General features: G+C 40.8%; 2 protein-coding genes across 6 annotated transcripts in view; one reads left to right on the forward strand and one right to left on the reverse strand.

The window, feature by feature from the left end:
- Positions 1-7499, forward strand: part of FAM20A (FAM20A golgi associated secretory pathway pseudokinase) — a 69149-nt gene extending 61650 nt beyond the window's left edge. Inside the window, exons 5-11 of one of the 2 annotated variants that reach the window (XM_004041101.4) lie at positions 608-700; positions 1517-1632; positions 2163-2343; positions 3370-3479; positions 4365-4446; positions 4935-4994; positions 6595-7499. In XM_004041101.4, coding sequence (XP_004041149.2) covers positions 608-700; positions 1517-1632; positions 2163-2343; positions 3370-3479; positions 4365-4446; positions 4935-4994; positions 6595-6859 — 907 coding nt within the window. In that variant the 3' untranslated portion in view covers positions 6860-7499. Of the gene's footprint in view, positions 1-607; positions 701-1516; positions 1633-2162; positions 2344-3369; positions 3480-4364; positions 4447-4934; positions 5023-6594 lie in introns of both variants that reach the window. The other variant, XM_063706151.1, reaches the window with a different exon arrangement.
- The window catches only part of PRKAR1A (protein kinase cAMP-dependent type I regulatory subunit alpha), a 39560-nt gene that overhangs the window by 6987 nt on the left and 9224 nt on the right, over positions 1-23349 (reverse strand). For 2 of the 4 annotated variants that reach the window (XM_004041098.5, XM_004041097.5), the window contains exons 3-11: positions 21399-21569; positions 20504-20595; positions 20243-20304; positions 19364-19410; positions 18401-18559; positions 16413-16473; positions 15318-15439; positions 14342-14423; positions 11594-14066 (exon numbers count right to left, since the gene is read on the reverse strand). In XM_004041098.5, the coding sequence (XP_004041146.2) occupies positions 13894-14066; positions 14342-14423; positions 15318-15439; positions 16413-16473; positions 18401-18559; positions 19364-19410; positions 20243-20304; positions 20504-20595; positions 21399-21569 (969 nt within the window). In that variant the 3' untranslated portion in view covers positions 11594-13893. Of the gene's footprint in view, positions 1-11593; positions 14067-14341; positions 14424-15317; positions 15440-16412; positions 16474-18400; positions 18560-19363; positions 19411-20242; positions 20305-20503; positions 20596-21398; positions 21570-23349 lie in introns of those variants that run through there. The other 2 variants (XM_055386986.2, XM_055386985.2) reach the window with 1 other exon arrangement.

Here is a 23349-nt window from a genome sequence, read left to right on the forward strand (position 1 = left end):
GAGATTTAATGTATATAAATCAATATCCTCTGCACCAGCTGCCCCCAGGCCTCATGATCCAGCTGTGTTTCTCTGAGGGGATGATGGTCCACGTATTTCCCCCACATCCCCCTAAGACCCAGAACTATTCTGTTCTTCAACCCCAGCATACTAAACTGCATTTCTGGGCCACTTTTCCATTACCAATCCCTGGCTCATACCCCACCTTTCTTCATCCTTGGACATGTGGATCTGCACTACCTCTGGTTCTGCTAACCATTCCCCTCTCTTCTGTTTATACCTGCAGAAGAATGTCTATTCCTTCCCTCTCAACTGCTGGGTTTTGAAAATAATCAGCCACTGTCACCAAAGCTTCTTAAGCAGGAAACTTGGTGTTGGTGGTGCCTGCAGGACAGTGTCTTGCAAGAAGCCTGTCTCCTCCCACTTTGCTTGTCTTCTCCTGGCAAAGGGAGCCACAGGCCATTCCTGACTTGCCATGCCATTGCCTGTGTGTACATGAAAAGCATAAAAGCCCGTTTTCCTTTCTCGCTGGTCATGCTCATCAGCTCTCTTCTCAGGCTCCCAGCTGAAGTCTGAGTCCAGGGCGTGATTCCTTCCTTCCTTCCAGACAGCAGCGAGATGAGGAGACACCAGTGGACTTCTTCTACTTCATTGACTTTCAGAGACACAATGCTGAGATCGCAGCTTTCCATCTGGACAGGTAGGGTCTGGCCCCATGGAGATGGCATTGCCTATAAGGACCAATCCTCTGGGAGGGGTGGCTAGACAGACCCTCAGGTGGGAACTCCCTGGCATTTCTTCCTTCTGGCTTTCTATCTTCTTCGTGCCTCATCGTGGTGTCTTTGAACTCAAAATGTCCCATGCAACCCCCCAGATTGAAAAACACAAGGCCTTTTAATGAATGCAACGAAAAGAACAATTTACAAAGAACACGCTTCCCGCCATGCTGCTTGGGGCAGTTGCTCTAGTTTCCTGATCTGAGAGCGAGGAGAATGCACCCACTCCTATTTATCCAAAGTCTCACTGTTACGATATTAGGTGAAAGCACATTCCTAAACATTCCACTCCCTCTATTTGCTCAGTCATTGCTACCCAAAGTGTGGTCTGTAGCGTCATGGGCACTTCCAAGAAGCTTTTTAGAAATAAGGAATCTCAGCCCCACCCTAGAACCACTCAATCAGACCCTGTATTTGAACAAGATTGCCAGGTGACTCACGGGAACATTAAAATATGAGAAGCACTGACAAAGAACACTGTTGGGATGGTGGGAAGGTTTGCCCAGGAGGCTTGACGGAATAAGGATTCATTGTCAACTCCATCTCCACTCCTTTAGACCTAGGTTTAAAGGCCCAGTGTTGACCTGGGCACTACCAGCTCAACACTGCAGAGTCACGTCTCACTGGCCACCCTCCTGGGTACACCAGCCAATTCCTAATATGCACTGGTCGGGGGACAAAACCCCTCCTCCTCACTCCCTGATCATCGCTCAGATGGAACAGAGCTTCCTCTCTTGCAGGATTCTGGACTTCCGACGGGTGCCGCCAACAGTGGGGAGGATAGTAAATGTCACCAAGGAAATCCTAGAGGTCACCAAGAATGAAATCCTGCAGAGTGTTTTCTTTGTCTCTCCAGGTAGAGTACTGGCCCGAGTGATATTCCGGGTCTGAGTAGATGGTAAGCCAGAGTGTCCACCCCTCCATTCATCAGTGGCCTGACACCCTGCTGCTAGCACTATCCATTACTGGGATGGGCGTGTGAAGTTGCAAGACACTCCCACCATGGCCTGCCTGACCATAACACAAGATGAACTGGATGGGAAAGGTTGTGTTTGAGATGCTACCTAGTCTGTGTGGGTATTGACCCTACAACGCTGGCCTCCCCAGAACCAGAGGTTATCCACCCAGAGTAATAAAGAGTATTCTACTCATAAGGATAGAATGCAGTGAGGTTGGGACATTTGAAAGCAGGTACCCAGGAGGTCCAGCCGAGTAGCATTCACACCCTCACTTCCGGAAAAGTCAATGTTTCCTTCTTCTTCTGCCTCTTCCCGAGCTGTGAGTTCAGGGTTTCCCTTCCCTCCCAGTGGATTTCCTAGGCCAGGAAGATGTCATGCCTCCAGAGCGTCCACTTACTCCTTCTCCTCTCTCCTCCCCATCCTCCAGCGAGCAACGTGTGCTTCTTCGCCAAGTGTCCATACATGTGCAAGACGGAGTATGCTGTCTGTGGCAACCCACACCTGCTGGAGGGCTCCCTCTCTGCCTTCCTGCCGTCCCTCAACCTGGCCCCCAGGCTGTCTGTGCCCAACCCCTGGATCCGCTCCTACACACTGGCAGGAAAAGAGGAGTGAGTTGGTCCCCAGGCCACACAGCCCAGTCCTTGACAGTAGCCACAGACCCTGTACCAGGGACTTGTTGCTAGCTTGGCTTTTGAATCTGAAAAGCTGCCTCAATACTCCTTTGCCCCATTTCATATTGATCCTGGGATCAGCAGGCCTGGGTCTGTTCTCTCCCTTTAGTTCATTTATTCAGTTCTAAAGAACCTTCCATATACCCAACACTAGGTGTTATGGGATACAGAAATGGAAGACTCAGACTCTCCTTGAGAAGCTCCTTGGTCTAGTGGGGAGAACAGACATGTAGCCAGATCACGAAAACACAGCACAGCACTTGCTATAACCAAGGAGCACACGAGAATCCCATGGGAGGGACACCTGGTTCCCCTGAGCAAGCCCTGGGAGACCAAGGACCTCACTGCTGTATCCCCAGGACCTAGCACCCTCCCTGGCACATAGCAGGTACTCCACACTAGCTGACTGAGTGAATCGATCCATCAGTCAAGCCATCATGATCATAGTGGGAAAAGAAGTAACCAGGCAGAATTTCTGGAGGACATGACAGATCCTAAGGGACTCTGTGAAGGCTGAGAAGAGCCCTCGGATGAAAATGGGCATCGGAGCATTGTAGGCAGAAAACCATGTGTGAGACAGAAAGGGCAGGAACAGCCCATGGAGGTGCTATGAGTGGCGCAGGGTCCAAGAAGCTTGGTGAGAGGGACTGTGGAGGGACGAGGAAGCAGGTGAGGGTCACTGCCCCCTCCTTTCCTGCCTGCCCCGACCTCTCCCCTCTGGCACACAGTATCCCAACCATGGGTTTAGTGTCCACCAGACTTAAAGTACCCAGGACCTTCTCACCACATGGAATATGCAGCCTTACGCGTCCTTGCCCAGGGCCTTTCTGAATTTTAGAAGCTGCCACCAGCCCAGGGCAGGATCAGGGAGGCAGGGATTGGGGGGCAGGGGGAGGTGCGGGGAGACCCCCGACACCCTGCCATCTTGGCTTTTCCAGCCCCAGGACTTCTTCTCCCCCTCAGGTGGGAGGTCAATCCCCTTTACTGTGACACAGTGAAACAGATCTACCCGTACAACAACAGCCAGCGGCTCCTCAATGTCATCGACATGGCCGTCTTCGACTTCTTGATAGGTAGGTCCCCACACGCAGGTCCCCAGCAGAAGTGGGCTCTGCTGTGTGGCTGGGGTTCCCTGTGACCTTGAGCACAAACTTACAACCTGGTTCATGAGGACTGAGTAACTCTGCACCTCCCACAGCCTCAGAAGTGGCGGAGGTCCCAGAGGACAGAAGGTAACAGACTCCCCTCTCTTCAAAGTTGAACTGGAAGAAGCTGAAGGGGTCGTCACTCATAAGGCAGGCATCTCACCCTGCCACGGGCCTGAGTGGGCGTCAGATTGGAAGTTGTATGTTCACTTCACCAAGTGAGGGGAAACCAGGTAGGAAGGGAAGAAAGTACACAAATATGTAGCAGGGAGGGCCTCAGGCGAGGCCACGGACACACAAGACTAGTAATTCCACCTTCCAGGCCCACAGGGACTTCTAGGGAGACGAGACACTTATGAAGGTGGCTGTCACACAGGAGCTTAGGTCGGAAGCAAGTCAGACAGCTGGCTCATCATCGTGCCTTTCAGGAAGTTTAGCTGTGTCTGTTTACTATAACCAGGCTCAGCTGAGGATCTCTGGGCTGAGGAAAGCCAATGTCAATACATACACGAAGTGCAAAGGTGACTTTCTGCACATTCAAATCTCTGGCCAAAGGCTGGGGTAGGGGCAGGGGCAGGGGTGAAAGCCTTAGACTTGAAACCAGTCCATTTAGGGTTTGCTTGTTTCGTTTCCTTCTCCCTCCTGCGGCTGCTTCACAGATGGCCCTGAGGAAATGACAGTGTGAGGCCCAGCTTCATTCAGACCCCTGCCTCTCAAGTGATGACAGGCCTCCGTTCCCTGGAGAGAACTCAGGTCAGGAGCACCTGTCCCCCTGGCCTGCTGGTTCCAGCTAAGTCTTCCCCTCCTTCACAGGGAATATGGACCGGCACCATTATGAGATGTTCACCAAGTTCGGGGATGATGGGTTCCTTATTCACCTTGACAACGCCAGAGGGTGAGCTTCCCCACGTGTGTTCAACACTCCCCTCTCCCAGATGTGCTGCTCTGTGCAGCCAGCTGCTCGGGGGAAACAGACGCCCTGCAAATGAGGGCCTCCACCACCACGTGCTTTGTCTCCTTCGAGCCCGGCTTCTTCCATTTCCTTCTTTCTCTTTACCTTTGCAAGAACCACTTGATCCTCCTCCAGCCTGAGAGCACTCGTGTGCCCTCTAGTGAAATAGGGTGAGGTTTTCGAGAGCAAGGTGCATCCTCAGTGGCTGGCCCTCTGCAGCTAGTGAATGAATGAAGGATTGCTTAGCTCTAACATCTCTGTACAGAGGCTTTTGTGATCTGACTGGGGAGAGGGGCTGGAGAGGCAGCTGCCATGATCCCCGGCATTTTACCCCAATCTCTGATTCACAAAATGCTGAGAGGAGAGAGGAAGCCTCAGGGGAATGTGAAGGATGCTGCCGGCCACCCATAAAAGCCTGTTTCTCCTCCTAGGTTCGGACGACACTCCCATGATGAAATCTCCATCCTCTCGCCTCTCTCCCAGTGCTGCATGTAAGTTTTCCTGCAGCAGATAATACAGGCAAGTAACAGTTGTGACCCTTCATGCTGCTTGCAGCCGAGGTCTGAAGGGCTTCATCAGTTTTCACTGGTCCAGGACGTAAGTGGGTAGAATGACATGAATCACCTTATTTCTTACACATTTGTGCACTGCATGACATCTCAGCCAATGACAGACTGCATATATGTCGGTGGTCTCATAAGATTATATTAATAATATGGTATTTTTACTGCATTTTACAGTTTTACTATCTTTTCTATGTTTATATACACAGCTATCCACCACTGTATTGTAAAGGTTTGTAGCCTACAAGCAGTATCATATAGCCTAAGAGTGCAGGCGGCTACACCATCTAGGTTTGTGTGAGTACACTCTATGATGTTCACACCGTGACAAAACCTGTGCTTAAGGATACATTTCTCAGAACATATCCCCATCACTACGCGATTCATGACTGTACTACAACTATCAAAATTTCCCCCACAACGTTTTGTCTTTTTCATCCTTCCACATAGGATGAATTAGGATTTAATCCTTTAAACCTTTCAATTGCCAACTTTAATCGTTGACCCACTCAGATAATCACCTATTTTTGCAGTCTGCTGGGTTTTGATATTACTAATCAGACCTCTGCTTTGCCCAGCATTCATATCGGCTCATAAATATTACTACTTGATCACCATCTAAGTAAAACCCTGATTAAAGTCCCGTAAACCTGTGCATACTGGAAGAAGGCACGAAGGCCCTTGCTTGGCCACCATTTCTCTAGAGAATGTCTAACTTACTTCCACACTTCTCCAGTGTTTCAGCCAGGCTTGTAAAATTGACCACCTGCTCAGCTGCAGTATGCAGAGCTAATTATAAATATGATATTCACACCTAGCAAAAACATCTCATTTGTTTCCAGCTGGAAAACTCGGAGCAGAGCATGAGTATTCTTCATCTATGTCTTAGGTTAATTTAAACATGCTTCCCTCTGGCCTCCCTTCCCTGCCTCCGGAGCAGGACTGGATGAGCAGTACCTGTTTTTGACAAAAGTCAATTAAGCTGCTTACACATCAGAGTCCAAGTCAGATCCCCACATAAAAAGAAACTGAAATCCTAAAGATGGGTCCTACCACATTTTCATCTCTGTGATTTTAAAATCTGACACACAGAAATAAAGTTAGCAAGAAACAACTTAAAGGCTGGCAGTACTGGGGGATTTTGAGACAGCAAATAGCTCATCAATTCACCTACTAGAAACTTCTCCCATTAGCTTTAAATCTCCTTGAAAAATCCTAAGTATCACTTTGGTTTTGATTCCCTTAGCGTTGTCAGAGAAAATGCATATAGCCCAGCATCACCATTATTAGAGCACAAATGGCTATGCAGGCTCTTGACCAAATCGCAATTGGGCAAAGGACGGCAGGATACTGGATTTTGCCTTTCATTTGTTCCCTTTTTACCTGGTTTCCATTAAAATGTGCCTGAGAAGACACAAGGAGAGGCGCCAAGAGTATCAGCTACAACAGCTGTTTGTGGGGAAAGAAGTTCAGGCAACTTATTTTCTTTACATTTGCTTATTTGGTTCCTATAACTCTGTCTTTTCAGGATAAAAAAGAAGACACTTTTGCACCTGCAGCTGCTGGCCCAAGCCGACTACAGACTCAGCGATGTGATGCGAGAATCACTGCTGGAAGACCAGCTCAGCCCTGTCCTCACTGAACCCCACCTCCTTGCCCTGGATCGAAGGCTCCAAACCATCCTAAGGACAGTGGAGGGGTGCATAGTGGCCCATGGACAACAGAGTGTCATAGTCGACGGCCCAGTGGCACAATCGGCCCCAGACTCTGGCCAGGCTAACTTGACAAGCTAAGGGCTGGCAGAGTCCAGTTTCAGAAAACACGCCTGGAGCCAGAGCAGTGGACTCGAGTGTCGACCCTGCGTCCTCACCCCCACCTGTTACTGCTGGGAGTCAAGTCAGCTAGGAAGGAAGCAGGACATTTTCTCAAACAGCAAGTGGGGCCCACGGAACTGGATCTTTACTCCTTGGTGCACCGCTTCTGTCGTGCACTGCCTTGCTCCGTTTTTCCCAAAAAGCACTGGCTTCATCAAGGCCACCGACGATCTCCTGAGTGCATTGGGAAATCTGGGTATAGGTCAGGCTTGGCAGCCTTGATCCCAGGAGAGTACTAAAGGTAACAAGTCAAATAAAAGGACATCAAGTGGATACCTGACTTCTCCGGATCCTTATTCTATCTACAAGTCAAAGATAACTCCTGGTCCAGACAAAACACCTGGCCTATCACAAGCTGACTAAAAATCTGCACTTTGGGCCAACGCAGGCAACAGTAACTCTGACAGGTTCAAATTAGACCTCACACTTTCTACTCATATTCTAGTCACTGGCCCCATCTGAATCAGTAATCCCTACTGCCCGGTCCTGGAGTAACTTTTTAGAGATATTATTACAAGTGGCAAAAATAAAAGAGGGATTTGCTAAGAATATCAGAAAAGGAGTGTTCCAATGTGAAGAGTATTACAATAGAAATAACATCAAATATGTCACACTAAGCAGCCAGTAACAAAATAAATAATTACAATGAAGGAAAAAAAAGGAAAGTCCTCCAAGGTCAGGATGGCATGGGAACAGGCCTAGCAGGGACACAAGCCTGGAGTAAGGCAGGAAAAGAGCCAAGGCTGACCACAGCCCACCAACCACAATCTTCTTCCCTAAGACCCCAGGATTGTCCCCGGCCCATCCCCAAAAGAAGAAAGGGGCTATGTGGAAAGGTGAGGCCCTCTAGATGCCCCTCCCCGTGACGGCTGGCTCAAAAAAGACTAAGTCAGGTTTTTTATTGAAGCCTCCCTTAGAAGAAAGCGTAGTAGGGATTCCTTGTCTCCTCCACCTTCTCCCTACTGACTTGTTGATATCTGAAACTCCTTTTAATAGGAGGCTTTGTTTCTTATTCCATAATTAATGACCGAAAACACAAAGGACAGTAAGGTCTTCATTCCATGGAGTGACTAGTCAGTCAACAAAAGTAAAAATGCCTCATTTCATCAAATCAACTTTTCCAGTAAAGGCCAGAGTTCAAATACTGTAAGCATGAGAGTAGAATGGAGCTGTCACTAAAGAGAGTACAAGGTCAAGAACCAGAAATGTCTCCAAGTTTTCTGCAGTGTGAGCAAAGATAGCCTCGACTGGACAAATAACACTTCTGACCCCGTGGTACCCCCACATGACTGGTATGCTGCCCCTGGACTTTGTGTCTCTCTAAAATCACTACCATTCACTGAGATCTGACCAGGTGAGGCACTCACCAACGCTACAGAAGCAACACACAGGTTTCCAATCCTCTCAAACACAGATACAACCCCCATCCTCCAATGTGCACGGAAGAACTTTAAGTCTCAGAGAGAGTAAGCAAAATCACACAATTTAGTGGTTTAGACCTATTCCAAAGTCTTCTTTTCACTGTAACACAAAACCCAACAGTATCCCACCCAATCTATGAAGTCAAAATTTGTTTGCTTAAAAAAAAAAATCAGCTGGGCATGGGCTCACACCTGTAATCCCAGCACTGTGGGCCTAAGCAGGCAGATCGCTTGGGCTCAGGAGCTCGAGACCAGCCTGGGTAACATGACAAAACCCTGTCTCTACAAAAAAATACAAAAAAAAAAAAAAAAAAAAAAAAAAAATTTTTTTTTAAATCAACTCTTTAACAGAGAAACCTTAATCCCAAAGATTTCCTTAACTGTTGTGGCCCTACTGCAGCATAGGGCTCCCCACTTCATTCACTGTCTCTCCTGCTTCAAGTTGTTTCTTCCCTGTGGATGAAGAACCAGGAGATCACACACAGAAATGGGAAAATATCTAGGTAAAAACGTTCAAAGAATAGCACAAAATGGTTTGGGACTTCCAAATAAGACTCTCAGGAAAGTAGGCTACAGCTCTACCTCAAAACCCACCACCTCCTATAACGAAGGACTGGTTTTCCAATGGCCTATATACACATTTTGCTGCACTCTACAAACAGAAAGCAATAGGCTTGAATTTCACCATGATATGTGGTACACCTACCTTATTATTCACTTATCTTTCAACCTTCCATTACTTTTTGATTAGTAACAAAATTAAGACTCATTTCTCAAAAATATCAGAAAACCAACCGTTTCATTCTTACTCGAGTTCTTCCAACGTGTTCATTTTGAACTGTTTACGTCCCATGAAATAAAAAGTCTCTTGACTCTGAGAACTTTTCAAGTTACTACTGACAGCAAACTAAAAAATGAACGGGAACTGTACAGCATGTAAATTGATGGAAAGAGGCATCTGGAAGAATTCGTTTTAGCCTTCTCAAAAGTCAGGAAGACAATATGAGTTTGAATATTACAAAAAAAATAGTCATTCTCTTCCGAGTTAGTTTTATGTTCCATAAAGTCACCACAAACACTGCATTAGCAAATACTGAACATTGCTCCTAGGGGAAATACAGGGTTAGGATGCTGGGAGTCTCTAGTTATATTTTTATTGACCGATCAATACATAATCTTGCTGTGTGCGTGTTTTATGTTAACGCATGTTTAAGACACTTTATTTAATATACACTGATTAATTAACATTGTACTCATGGCAAACAGCACTGTAACCCAGACCTAAAAGAAACACCCAATATACATATTTTCTACATATGGCACAACACAGCCTTCTTGCACTTAGGAACACTAGTCAGCACTTCATCACTACACTTAGGGGCTTTTAATAGTGAAATCACCAACAAAAAAAAATACAAAAATGAAAAAAAAAAAAAAGGCACTAAAAAGACCCAAGAAAAGGACACTTATTCACAGTATGAAAGATGAAACAAAGCTGAGCATCCCTTTGTTCCACCTCAGTTGGGAACATGCGTGTTGGGAGGCTCAAACTTTTCACTTCCCAACCCATGTCTGCAAAAGCCCTGTGACTATTGATTTTGGGGTTACAAATAAAGTTTAGCAAGTAGGTAAATTACAAATACAGAATCCATGAATGATAAGGATCAACAGTTAACTCATTTGAGATTAACAAAGATTAAAAAAAGCCCTCCATCTAGTGGCAACCTTTAAAATCACACAGCTACTTAAGCAAAATTGGCAGAACTTTCACATAACGAAAAAATCTTACTCAGTGGTTTTGGTTTTAGGTGTAGTCAAGATGAAGTCACAGCTCTGAACTTATGTCAAGAAACAAATGTTAGCGGTACATGTACATAACAATGCTGCTTTCTATGTAAAAATCACATAGCATAGGAAGGAAGAGATTTAAGAAATTCACATAGCTACAGCCTTTACTGATACCTATTATAATAATACCTTTGGGAGACGGGCACGCTGGCTCACACCTGTAATGCTAGCACTTTGGGAGGCTAAGGTGGGCAGACTGTCTGAGCTTAGGAGTTCGAGACCAGCCTGGGCTACATGGCAAAACCCCACCTCTACTAAAAATACAAAAAACTAGCTGGGTGTGATGGCACACATCTGTAATCCCAGCTATTCCAGAGGCTGAGGTACAAGAATCACTTGAATCTGGGAAGCAGAGAGACTGCAGTGATCATGCCACTTCACTCTAGCCTGGGTGACAGAGTGAGACCATCTTAGATAGACAGATCGATAAATAGACAAATAGACAGATAAAAACGTACCTTTGGGAACAAATTAAATGGTTATCTAGCCATTGCTTCTTGATGTTGTCTTAGCCCATCTAAACATATACTGCCAGGGCCTAACATAAGTACAAAAGGTTCAGCTATTATTTGTGGTTAGAGATAAAGTAGTATGAAGAAAACTGACATGCTACTTCAATTTTTAAATCTCAATATTTAAATCATTAAAAAATAAAAGAAACAAAAAAAAGAGTCTACTTGGGCCACTGTTTAGAGAGAATTCAACTATAACCAGGACTGTCAACCCAGAGAAATTTTCTTTAGTTATATTCTATCGTGACTCTAAAGGTTTCAAAATCCAGAGGACGGGGGGAAGGGATTACTGAATCTAGAAAAGGTACACATGTTCAAAGCAACACAATTTAAAGAATGCTCTTCTAACATACAGCACATCTCCAATTTCACTGGATGTGAATACCAATACACTAATGAATACAACTTAATCATCTCACTCCTCAGAAATCTAAGTGCATCAGAAATAAGGCTTTATATATGCAAAATATAAAAGTATCCCTAAGTAACATTAAATGTATATATTAAATTTATACCAAAGAGTATGCTAATCTAGAAATGATGTTTCCCCATTAAGTCTGGGAAAGTTCCAAGGCCACAGAACCAATCTGTCTTCAATCAAAAGGAAATCTTTAGCTTTTGACTGAATTTTTTTCTTTCCATGACTAAGTAAATAAATCTGCTATGTCTCAATTACCCTTTAAGCAAGATTTTGAGATCCACTCTTTGACAAACTGAAAAGCACTGAAAATAAACATTGCTCTTTCAAAACACCGATCCCATAATTCACTTTCCCCCTTTTCATTTTTGCCCACCAGAGTAGACTTTCGGGGAAGGACAGAGAGAGGAAAGACGGAAAGGAGAAAGGGAAGAAAAACTGATTCATTTAAGAATTTAAATTATTTCATCTCTTTTTATTACTTGACCTACCATTAAGACAATCTATAACAAAAAAAAGTATATTAGCACACATGGTATAATCAGACTGGTAATCAGGAAGCAATACAAAACGGTCCTTTGGCCATCTATACTTTCTAGAGCAGTAAATCTCATAAATTCACTTACCAAGCCCAGGAATAATGACTTTTAAAGCCTTGAATATCAACTAAGACAAATTACGCCAATTCTGATTACTCACATATACTTAGATTACACAAAGATAAAGCTTTAGATGTGATCATTGTTTAATGTAGACTTATCTTTAAAGTTTTTAATTAAAAACTACAGAAGGGAGTAAACAGCAAGCCAAATGATTTAAGAGTAAAACTCACTCAGAAAGCATTATATGTATCTAAATATACATGAGCATGATTATATACATACATGAAACTGCAATTTTATGGCATTCTAAGTAACTCATTTAAGTACATTTTGGCATTTAAACAAAGATCAAATCAAGCTTTAAGCTTGTAAGAACATAATTTTCATTTTTAATTTTTTAAATATAAAAAGGTAGCTAAACACAAAGTACAGATCAGAAACCTTCATTTAATATAGATTATTTTGGAAATTAAAAAATTTGTAACAAGGTGGCTTTCTTACCCACCCTAAAATGTAAATAAAACCTCTTCCCCAGATTTATACTTCATACTTGGTAACAACCTAAAAGTTTTTCAAATCTATGAAAAAAATCTACCATGACCAATTTAAATTACCTGGGAAAGGGCAGGAGAGGGGATCAATAATCAGAATCAGTTAGTTGCACACAGATGGAAAAATGCTTGCAGTCACTCCCAAATATAACCCTACATTACCTTATATATAAATCACAATGAAAATAAAAGTGCCTACATTACAGAACTGTGAAATTTTGTTTAAAAAAATAATAAAAATAAACTGTTGGGTATCATTGGAATAATGTAACACATAAGGCTGGAAAATACTGAAATACAGTTAAGACTCAATACACAAGTTTACTTTAAAACAGAAAAGAAAGAAAAGTTTGCCAGAGAAATAAATGCCAGATAGGAAAGCAGGACTTTCAGCAGGATAGCCTTTTAGACCAATTTGAAGCAACACAGACACATTATACCCTACCATCAACCCACCAGAAATTCTAGCTGAATAAAAAGGAAGGAAAAAATGACTAAACCAAAGTAAAAAACTTCTTCCAAAATCTCATGCCCCAGTGAATGTCACGGGGAAAATTCCCGACACTGAACTTTGTCCGCCTGGCATTTCTCCCTTTAGCAGCATCACCTCTATTTCTCTGTTAGGACATTTGCTCCATCTGTATCTAGTCACAGCAAATCCAATCTCCTGGAATCAGTTTAATGAGCAGAGGAGATTATACTGTAGTCAGCTGAAGGACATACTTTAACCAAAAGCTCTAAATTAACAACCAAGAATGTAGACCTCAAATTCTTATTCTCAATTCAGCATCTGATCAATTATTTGGCACTAGCTGGATAAAGGTCTAATCGGAATTTGTGAGCCGAGGCAGATGTAGTTAAATACTAACCAATATTTGCAATCTATGAGTTAGTTTCAAACTTAAAAGGCAGGTATAGATAGCCATACTTAAAAATATTTCAGAATTGGAGAAGAAACATTAATAACAAGATATAAATAAAACCAGGCAGATTAGCTTGGCAAACAAAAATTCTGGAAAAAAAAATTGAACCAATCATATCCCATTGATAATTAGCAAAAATGGGCATTTTTCCACCCTTAAACTAGTTTACTTACAGGCAGATGTCTTTCTACTATACTAAGATTTTCTATATCCATTTTCCCTAATCTTTAGAGTTTAATGAGAAACCATTTATTCTACAAAGAAATACAGCATATATGGCCACAGTCTAAATATGCTTATAACTGGAAAATTATGTCACTTAAAAAAAAAATCTTGCACTGTTACATCATTACTCTATGGTAATTCAATAGGTGCTGGGATCTGCCCTCACCAAAAAGCATGGCACTCACTGCCCAGGGTGAATACTAACACTGCACAAAGAGAAGCAGTAACAGCAAAGTCTCCATAGAACTCTTTCTATTTATTTAACTGTGTATGAGCATTTAGTTAATGCTCCAAATTGAAAATGGCGCAATAAAAGCAACTTTCAATATATAAACAGACAGGAAGCTGCGATGCCAGTGGCCACTTGGCGCTGCAAGTAGGGAAAATAAAGCAGTCTGCATGAGTGAAGCATGGACTGGGGAGAGGAGAAAAGGGAGGCACAGGAGGCAGATTTCAGACAGACAGTGACACAAAACTGTTGTACTGCTGGATGTTTCGTTTGAGGATGTCTGAGCATGGGCCAAGAACACGTTCAAATCTAGGTCGGTCCAGCTTAACGCACTTCAAGGGGCCACGAGCAACAACTGTGGCAGCACGAGGACGATTCATCAGTAGTGCAATTTCACCTGGAGAAAGCAAAGATGGGTAACAGGCTAACTTCTATGAAAAACATTTCCTTAAAGCAGTGCACTTCTGAGAAAGAAGACAATAGATATGAGACAATCAGTAATTTCATTAAATGAGTAAAGATCAAAATCTCACACCTTCTCTCTCAGAGCCAAAAAAGACTGCAATTAGAAAATAAAATTCAGGAGAAGACAAAATTATGGAAGACTACAATATCTCACTGAGAGGTGACTTAAAGAAACCATGTATTTATTGTGAGGGAATTCATACATACCAAAATAATCAGAAGGCCCCAATCTTCCCACTTCAACAAACTCTTCATTTTCTGACCGACGTTGTAGCACAGCAGCTGACCCCTATAATAAAATCACCAAAAAGCTAAACCAACAAACACTCTCAAACCCAGGGTGGCATCTTAAACATCCTGTGCAATTTTAACTACCTTGCAAATATGTGTGCATATGATAAAAAATGACTTTAAAGTTAGTCACCACATGAGCTTCAATTTCTATTTTACCAGCATCTCCTGCTAGCGAGGTTCTTCGTATCAAGCTAAGGTGCTTAAAGGGTGCAGACTTGGGTTAGCAAACTGTAGATGAAGGGCTAAATCCAAGCTCACTGTCTCTTTCGCAAATAAAACTTTACTGAAATACCACACACATTCATTTACATATTATTTGTGGCTGCTTTTGCACTATGACAAGAGTTGAGACTTTGCGAATGAAACCCTATGGTCCACAAAGCTTAACTTACTTACCACCTGACCCTTTACAGTCTCCTGACCCCTGATTTAAATAAAATCAATTAGCAACTATGGAGCCACATTCATAGAAATCTGCCATTTGGATCTGCTTAGCAAGAGTATCTGCTATACATTTCCATGGAATGTGGAGATATACAAACACAGTAATTTTTCAAATTTAAATAATTACCTTTAATCCTTATTTGCCACATAGCCCAAACACTTGCATTTTAACAAGGATAGTGCAGAATCATCACAGTTTGTTATGTTAAATGGTTTTTAGAATTTGGCTTTTCATGTCTAGGGCCCTTCAAGAATTCTGACTCAAACTCATTTAAAAATGTAGTGACCTGGCAGAAAACCAAACAACAGCATTTCAAAGTAAAAGATAATTTTAAAATAAAATGGTCAGGTATTCTTAAAAACTAAAGCTATAGTTCAGAATTAGCCCACTCTTTCCCTCTTAGAGCGTACAACTCTTTGAAGTATTAAATTCTGAGTTCTTTACCTCTAAAATAATGAAGAACTCATCCCCTGGTTCTCCCTGCACCACAATCTTCTGCCCATCTTCAAACTGCACTGGTTCCAATGCATCAGCTACCGTAAGACGTTCCCACTTGTCCAGAGACTCTGAAAGACAAGAATCAAAACAATTGCTCTGTATTATTTGGTGCTGTTATAAAGGTAAAAAGAAAGTATAAAGAGATTCCACCAAATAGCCATGCCCATTCAACATTCTAGTAGTGTCTCAGATTAAACATGGTACCTGTCTTCAATTACCTCTAGTCTGAGCAGGATTCTCATACTGCCTGCAGATAGCCCTTAGATCCTTACTTCGGTAGCCCAGTGGCTAGGTTAATTTATACCAACTGTACCCAATGGCAAGGGAATAAGAAAATGTAATCCTTAAGTATTCCTGAAGATTGCCATCAATGCAAATCAAACCTACAACTACAATACTCAAAAGTCATAGTTTCCCCATCCATATCATTCCAAAGTTTCATAGAAATAATTTAATCTATTTAAATTTTTGGTTTACTTTATGAAAAAGAACTAGAAAATAACTTTTATTCCCAAAGGCCAAACTACTATCCAAAACACAAAGCATGTGTAACCAATTCAAAGAAAAGACAAAGAAGAGGTGAAAAATTCACTGTAATAAACAATAGCAGAAGCCTGTTACCTTATAAAAATCCCCATTCCCCTTTCATGAAGAACAAGTTCTAACATCTCCAAGTCCACATAACAAAACGCACAAAAGAATATCTTCAATTAATCTGCTTTACTCTAAATTTCAACATACTTCTGGCATGTTTTCAGAGGATGCCAGCAAATGATACCTAATCTTTCCACAGAGGAAATGTATTGTTGGAAGTACTCACTTTTCTGAACCAATCAACTCAATGATGGAACAAGAGAGACGGGAAGTCACAGAGGAAATAACTGTGAATGTATGTCCACAGTCAGAAGGACTTTCAGCCCTTCTGTCTTTTCAGGGGGAATGAGTAGCAATTATACTTTCAGAAGGCTTTTCCCAAGTCCATCCAATTCTAATTCAGGGGTATCTCATATACTAGCAAAATTAACACACTTTACAACTCACCTAAAATAGAGACTTTACTAAGGAATTCCTCATACATCTTCCGCTTTCTCAGTGTGCTTCCCTAAAAATAAAAATAACAAAAGTGATATCCCCAAGACATGTAATTATCACCACATAATGCTATGGAATAATAAATATTAAGTTTCAAATAAATTTTAAAACCAGAAAGTCAAAGCTTATTGCTTTTAATGAGGAAAGTTTAATTTTAACTAATTCATTTTTATTTTATAGGTAATGAATGATATGACATTCTTGTGATTTTTATTTTCTGCCAATATTATGCCCAATTCCTAGCATTTGCAACCAGTATGTTGACATATTTCACAAAGCATTTCCCAACTTCCAAATACAGTCAAAATACCGGTTTATACCTGAGCCTATCACTCAAGATATTTTTCCACACACTTTAAACCAATGTCCAATTTCCATGTTTACTCTCAAACTGATTTTGTGCCACTGCCAACCCAATTTATCTCTGAAAATATTTTCTCACAAAAGTAATCTAGGTCATTTACAACCCAATAATCCTAGTGTTCTTCCTGTTCAACGCTGATATTTAAATGCAGATTCCTCCATTAGTTCTGGCTTCTCACCTACACAATTGACATGTCTTTATTCTATAAAAAAGGACCATATCCTCCCCTACCCAGCTATATAGATATTTCACCCCATATCTACAGTTCCTAATTCCTGTCCACAAAGCCAATGCATTGTGAGGCCCTAATTTCCTTTCAGGCCCACTATGAGAAAGTAAAATATTTTATTTCAAACCAATAGTTCCAGGTCCTACCTCTTCCTTCTTTGGCAATGAGATAAAGCTGTAAACATTCTATGTTTCCTTTTACTAATAGTATTCCTGTAGAGGAAATGCAGAACTAACTGTATGGTCAATTTCTTCTCCAGTAGACTGTCATATCACTTCAAAACCAATCTTTCTAAAATTTAGACTTATCTTTGCCATAAGCGTTTTTTTGTGTGTGTGTTTTTTTAAGGTTCAGGGGTACATGTGCAGGTTATATAGGTAAACTGGGTGTCACAGGGGTTTGGTGTTCAGGTAATTTTGTTGCCCAGGTAATAAGTAAAGTACACCACAGGTATTTTTCCCGATCCTCTCCCTCTTCCCACCCTCCATCCTGAAGTAGGCCCCAGTGTTTGTTGTTCCCCTTCTAGTATCCACGTGTTCTCATTGCTTAGCTCCCAACTGTAAGTGAGAACATGTGGTTTGGTTTTCTGTTCCTGTGTTATTTTGCTTAGAAAAATGGCCTCCAGCTCTATCTATGTTGCTGCGAAGGACAAGACTATCTATCTAATCTAATCTATCTATATATCCCAAGTGCAGAAAAATTTCAAAGTACATCAGGCTGTACATTTTCAAATGGTCAGATGGACACTGCACAAATTTAAGAAAACCATTGAAAATGACCAATGCATTGGCTGGGACTTAAAAGCTATCCTATAAATTTATCACAACGTTCTCAAAAAATCTGACTATCACCAGAAAGTTCCAATGGTTTTAGTATTTTGTTTATTTCTTTAAAGAGAGGGGACATGACATACATATACATTACTGATAACCCACTTTCACAGGTTAGGGAAGCTGATTATTTCTGAATGGCCCCAAATAACTTTAAGCACTTAAAAGCAGCACCTATCATGCTGTAATGGGTATAATTAGGTAAATTAAGATGTGCCTACCAGCAAATGGATAGATTTCCAAACATGAGATGACCAGCACTTATATACCAGATCTTGTTTCCCAAGGTTTTGTTCTAAAATATCACTGCCTAAAATGGCATAATGAATAATGCTAAGCTGGGCTTAATGCAAAGTATTTGCTCATTAAAAGAAAGAAATATTCGCTTATTAAAAGAAAGAATTATTTGCTCATTAAAAGAAAGAAATATTCTCTCTTTAATTTGGTAATATTCAAACATTAGTTACGTAGATGAGAATTCTAAATCACATTCTCAAACACCATGGTCTCTTACCATGAGGATTCTTCTATAGCTGTCTCGGTCGATGCCCCACAATTTCACATTTGTCTTTGCTTTGACAGTGGCTGCTCTAGGTGTTCCATAAATCAAAGCAAGTTCTCCAAAGCTCCCTCCTTCCCCAACACTGGTTGCCCATTCATTGTTGACATAGACCTAAAGTGCAAATGACATCAAAAAAGTTTATTTTCTAGATACAAACACTTAAATGTTAAAAACCCTCAAACCTTTTTAAAAGGTCACAATCCTGAACTTTGTTTTAAAAAACAGAATATATTATGTTTGCAGTACACAACAGAGAAGAATAGGTGATTTCTGATGAGTTAAATGAGTTAAGAGTGTCTATAATTTACCTGATTTAATTATCTGATAAGAAAAAAGCACTCTGTAAGGATGTAAGGGAAAAAGGTCGGCTAAGCACTAATACCAGTCATAGATACTTAGAGAACCGTGCTGAGCACTATGCTAAACATTTTACTTGCATTAGGTCACTGAATCTTCTAATAATCCTAAAAGATCAATGCTATTATTGTCCCCATTTCATTTGTGAATAAGAAAGGTATATTAATTTTGCTAGCTAATGGCTGGGTCTAGAATCTTTTTTTTTTTTTTTTTTTTTTTTTTTAAGAGATGAGGTTTCACTTTGTTGCCCAGGCTGGTCTTGAACTCCTGGGCTCAAGCAACCCTCTTGCCTCCATCTCCCAAAGTGCTGGGATTATAGGCATGGGCCACTGCGCCCAGCTACACACACTTCTTCACCACCACTCCAGCAAAAGTTCTGAACAGAAAATTACCTTTAAAGAGTTTCTCTGTGTCATAAAAATACTTGGCAAAAGGTATTAATAAAATCTGACATACAAGGGATGTAATGACCCTTCAAAATCACTATTCTTATTGCTCGGAAGCGCTCAATACATTGGCTTTTAAGATCAACATATTTTTGATATTGGTAAATCTTACATCCGTCTCTCCTTGATCAATCACATAGAAGTTATCCCCTTCATCACCTAAAAGAGGGTAAAAAAGTTAGAAGCATATTCCAAATTAAAGAAAGAAATTATCAAAATTATTACAAAACAATAAACTTATTTTACAGTGGTACTGTGAGAGTGTGTTACAAACTAACACAATCTTTCAGGGGAAAGAAAATCAAGCAACATATTTTAAAAGTCATAGAATTAATCAAAATTTTTTTAGTCATCTCATGGTGAAGAATACCTCTGAAAAAATTTTTTAAAAGCTACATATGTGTACAGTTATTAACTGCTATGGCATTTATAGCAAGGACATTAGAAACAACTCAAATAGTTAATAACAAATTATCAGGCTGCCACAAAATGAAAATATATACCCACTCATAAAATGTCAAGAATAAATAAGAAAAAGAGGAAGATAATCAAAAAGTTAGATCCATGTTAGTCTATATAGGCAAACTAAGAATCTATAGAAGTCCTAGAACCTTTTTAATAGACAGGGCTATACAATGAAGAATGTAGGTGTTTCATTTATTTCTTACTTTAAAAGTGATTAACAATATAAAGAACATGAGAGATATATATGATTCTGCAATTCTATACGATATTCAAGGTAAGACAATGTAGGCATTTCCTTTAAATTATAAACAAAACTATATCAAAAATATTAGTTCCCAATACAAAGTGTTCTGTCCATCTCAGAAAATCTTAATTTAAAAGAAATAGAAAAATCCAATAGTATAACAGAAAAAAAAAAAGTGGTAGGATCAAAGAGGAAAACAAACTTCAATAAAACAAAACCAAAAAAATCCTCTAGTCTCGCCTCCTCTGCCGTAACAATACTGCATGCTCCAGAGGCCCTTACCTTGCTGAATCACAGTCTCTCCTGCGATAAAGGAGACCGAAAACATGGCATCAAAAATATCACTGCAAAAGAGAGAAGGCCTCGTGTTACATTTCACATGTCTCTTCCGTGAATTTCAAACATTAAGCTTAGAATTAAAGACCCCAGACTGTCATCTGGTGAACAATTACTAAGAGCTCTAAAACTTGCAACAAGTGTCGAAAATAATTTGGGATCACACCCTTACTTGAAAAATAGTGTTAAGAAAGAGCCTGTTCCTACCTTCTCTCATTATCATCAAGATGTGAAAACAGCACATTCTTTTCAATGGCTTTGGCTAAAGCGGCCATTGTCTTGTAATCTTTTGGTATAACCTAGAAAAGAATTGAAGGTCAAATGACAATTCCATAAACCAAAAACATTTCACATTTGCAACCTGCGCTTCAATTAAATGTCAAGCCACATTATGGTATTTAAACAAGACTGCTTTGAGTTAAACATTTTCACCACAACACACTTGTACTATCTTTGATCCATAAACTACTCAACAAGTATTGACTAATTAATCCCCTTGCCTACAGCCAGGCCTAAATATAAAGTCTGGTACTTGGTTCCCAGTTAACAACTAAAGAAACAAATCAAAACACTTTGACCAAGGTCACTATTCTGAGGCAAAACTAAGTATTTTATAATAATTAGTCATTTTAAAAATCTGTGATCTGTTAGCTTCACAAGCCTCAAGTGCCAGGACAATTCTGTTCCCCTTTAAGGCTAACAGCATAACTCAAAATAGCCTGGCTCTGAGGAAGAGGAGAATACAGGACAAATGAGGCTCGTAGAATAAAAGGTTAAAAGCCACAACATTTAATAGGATAGCAAAAAAAGGACATCACGATTCAAGAGAAAAAGCAACACTGCCCACCTCCTTCTACTGCAAAACAACTGCAAGGAAATAACAAACCCCAAAATGCAATTATTCACTAGTTTATAATCACTATTAGTTATTTCCTCTGACAGCATGCTATTACAGAAACCTGTTTTCCAGTACCCAAGAATTGTACAGGATGGATGAAGTTCCACCCTGTTTTGTATTTTATGATTCATTCATCAAAGGAGACTAGATGACCACCAAGTGGGTCCCAAAAGCATCCCCCCGATGTTCAAATATCAAAACTACCTTTCTAACATATGATGCCGCATCTTCCTCCGTGTAGACCTCAGCGCTGATAGCACCTCGTCGCCTCCTACCTTTAACCACTGGGTTGGGTGGAGGAGGAGAAATCTCATCCTCCCTTGAGTCTGTACGAGTGCCTGCTTTCTGCAGATTCTGAATCTGTTTTGCCTCCTCCTGAAAGAAATTACGAGTTTGCAAAATGAGATCCTTCGGCATGTAAAGCTGGCACTCTCATGTTCCAATGATAGTCTATCTCAGTCACTTCCAATCTCTTCTTCCATTAACAATGTAAGTTAAGAGGAAAACACCAATTCCAAAGGGGAAAAAAAGAGAGTAACACTTGAAACACTCTCAACAGAATGTACCTTAGATGATAACAGACGCTATCCTTTATTAATGGGCAAAAGCCATTAGTACAAGCCATTAGTACTCACGTAACATGTGAGTAACAAAAATCAGATATTCATTAATGTCTTGACAACAATTATCTGTGATGCACATAACAGTAACACACTGCAAGACAAAATCCTGAAAATTGGGTTTTTTTGGATGCTACTGCAGATAGCAAGAGACCCTCCTGCCAAAAGAAATGTTATCAGGAAAAACAATTCAAGCCCAACATAGTGATCCAAGAATGTCTAGATTACTGAGTTATTTCATTAACTCAATAAGCCATTTTCTGGATCTGCCAGGCCAAGACCTATGCTAGGCAACAGGAAATTAAAAACAAATAGGAGAGGGTCCTGAGCCTGTGGAATTCACAATTCTAGTTTGATCCCAGATAAAAACAAATAATGAAATGATGTGATGGTAACCACAAATTTAAATGAGATCATATCTATAATACTTCTCCCAGCAGAGCTAGGATCATTCTTCGTAATCAAGGTTTAAACTTGAAGTTAAAAGACAAAAAGAGTTTACTTGCTTTTAAAAACTACTTATTGGACCAATTCAAATAAAACCTAAGATAAACTATTAAACATTCCTTTTTTTCACATCTAGAGCCTTTGTTTACAAATTCCTCTCAGATCTAAAGAATTAGTTGTTGTGCCTGAAGTAAAAGGGAAAAAATAAAAATGTGTTATCTTCTACTTTCTCATTCATTTGACCCGTTATTTCTTTTCTATATATAAATTTGTAAGTGCCCATATATTAATCTCCAAAACATTGGCAGCATTCAAGAAAAGCAATGGCTTGGGAGGGAGAACTTTCATTATTATGCCCTTCTGTACCTGCACAACTTTGAAATATGTGAATATGTAACCTACTTTTTAAAATATGGTTTTTAGAAAACTCATTTCATGTTAATTCTGGTTGTTCCAATAACCAGTAAGGTTTTCTCATTTCATATTAACACAGAGCTATAAAACTCAAGTCTCTCCCAAGTTTAAAGTTTAAGAGTACATGACTGGGTACAGTGGCTTACGCCTATAATCACAACCCTTTGGGAGGCCGAAGGGGACAGATCACTTGAGTCCAGGAGTTCGAGACCCACCTAGGCAACATTGTAAAACCTCATCTCTACAAAAACACATAAAAATTAGTTGGGCGTGGTGGCACACACCTGTAGTCCCAGCTACTTGGGAAGCTGAGGCAGGAGGATCACCTGAGCCTGGAAGGTAGAGACTGCAGTGAGCCATGATCGCACCACTGCACTCAGGCCTGGGCAACAGAGTGAGATCCTGTCTCAAGAAATAGGCCAGGCATGGCGGCTCCCACCTGTAATCCCAACACTTTGGGAGGCCAAGGCGGGCAGATCACAAGGTCAGGAGTTCAAGACCAGACTGGCCATTATGGTGAAACCCCATCTCTACTAAAAATACAAAAATTAGCTAGGTGTGGTGGCAGGCACCTGTAGTCCCAGCTACTCAGGAGGCAGAGGCAGGAGAATTGCTTGAACCCAGGAGGCGGAGGTTGCAGTGAGCCGAGATTGCACCACTGCAGTCCACGACAG

The sequence above is a fragment of the Gorilla gorilla genome, chromosome 4 (genome assembly GCF_029281585.2).
Source record: "Gorilla gorilla gorilla isolate KB3781 chromosome 4, NHGRI_mGorGor1-v2.1_pri, whole genome shotgun sequence".
In the NCBI taxonomy this organism is placed as follows: domain Eukaryota; kingdom Metazoa; phylum Chordata; class Mammalia; order Primates; family Hominidae; genus Gorilla; species Gorilla gorilla.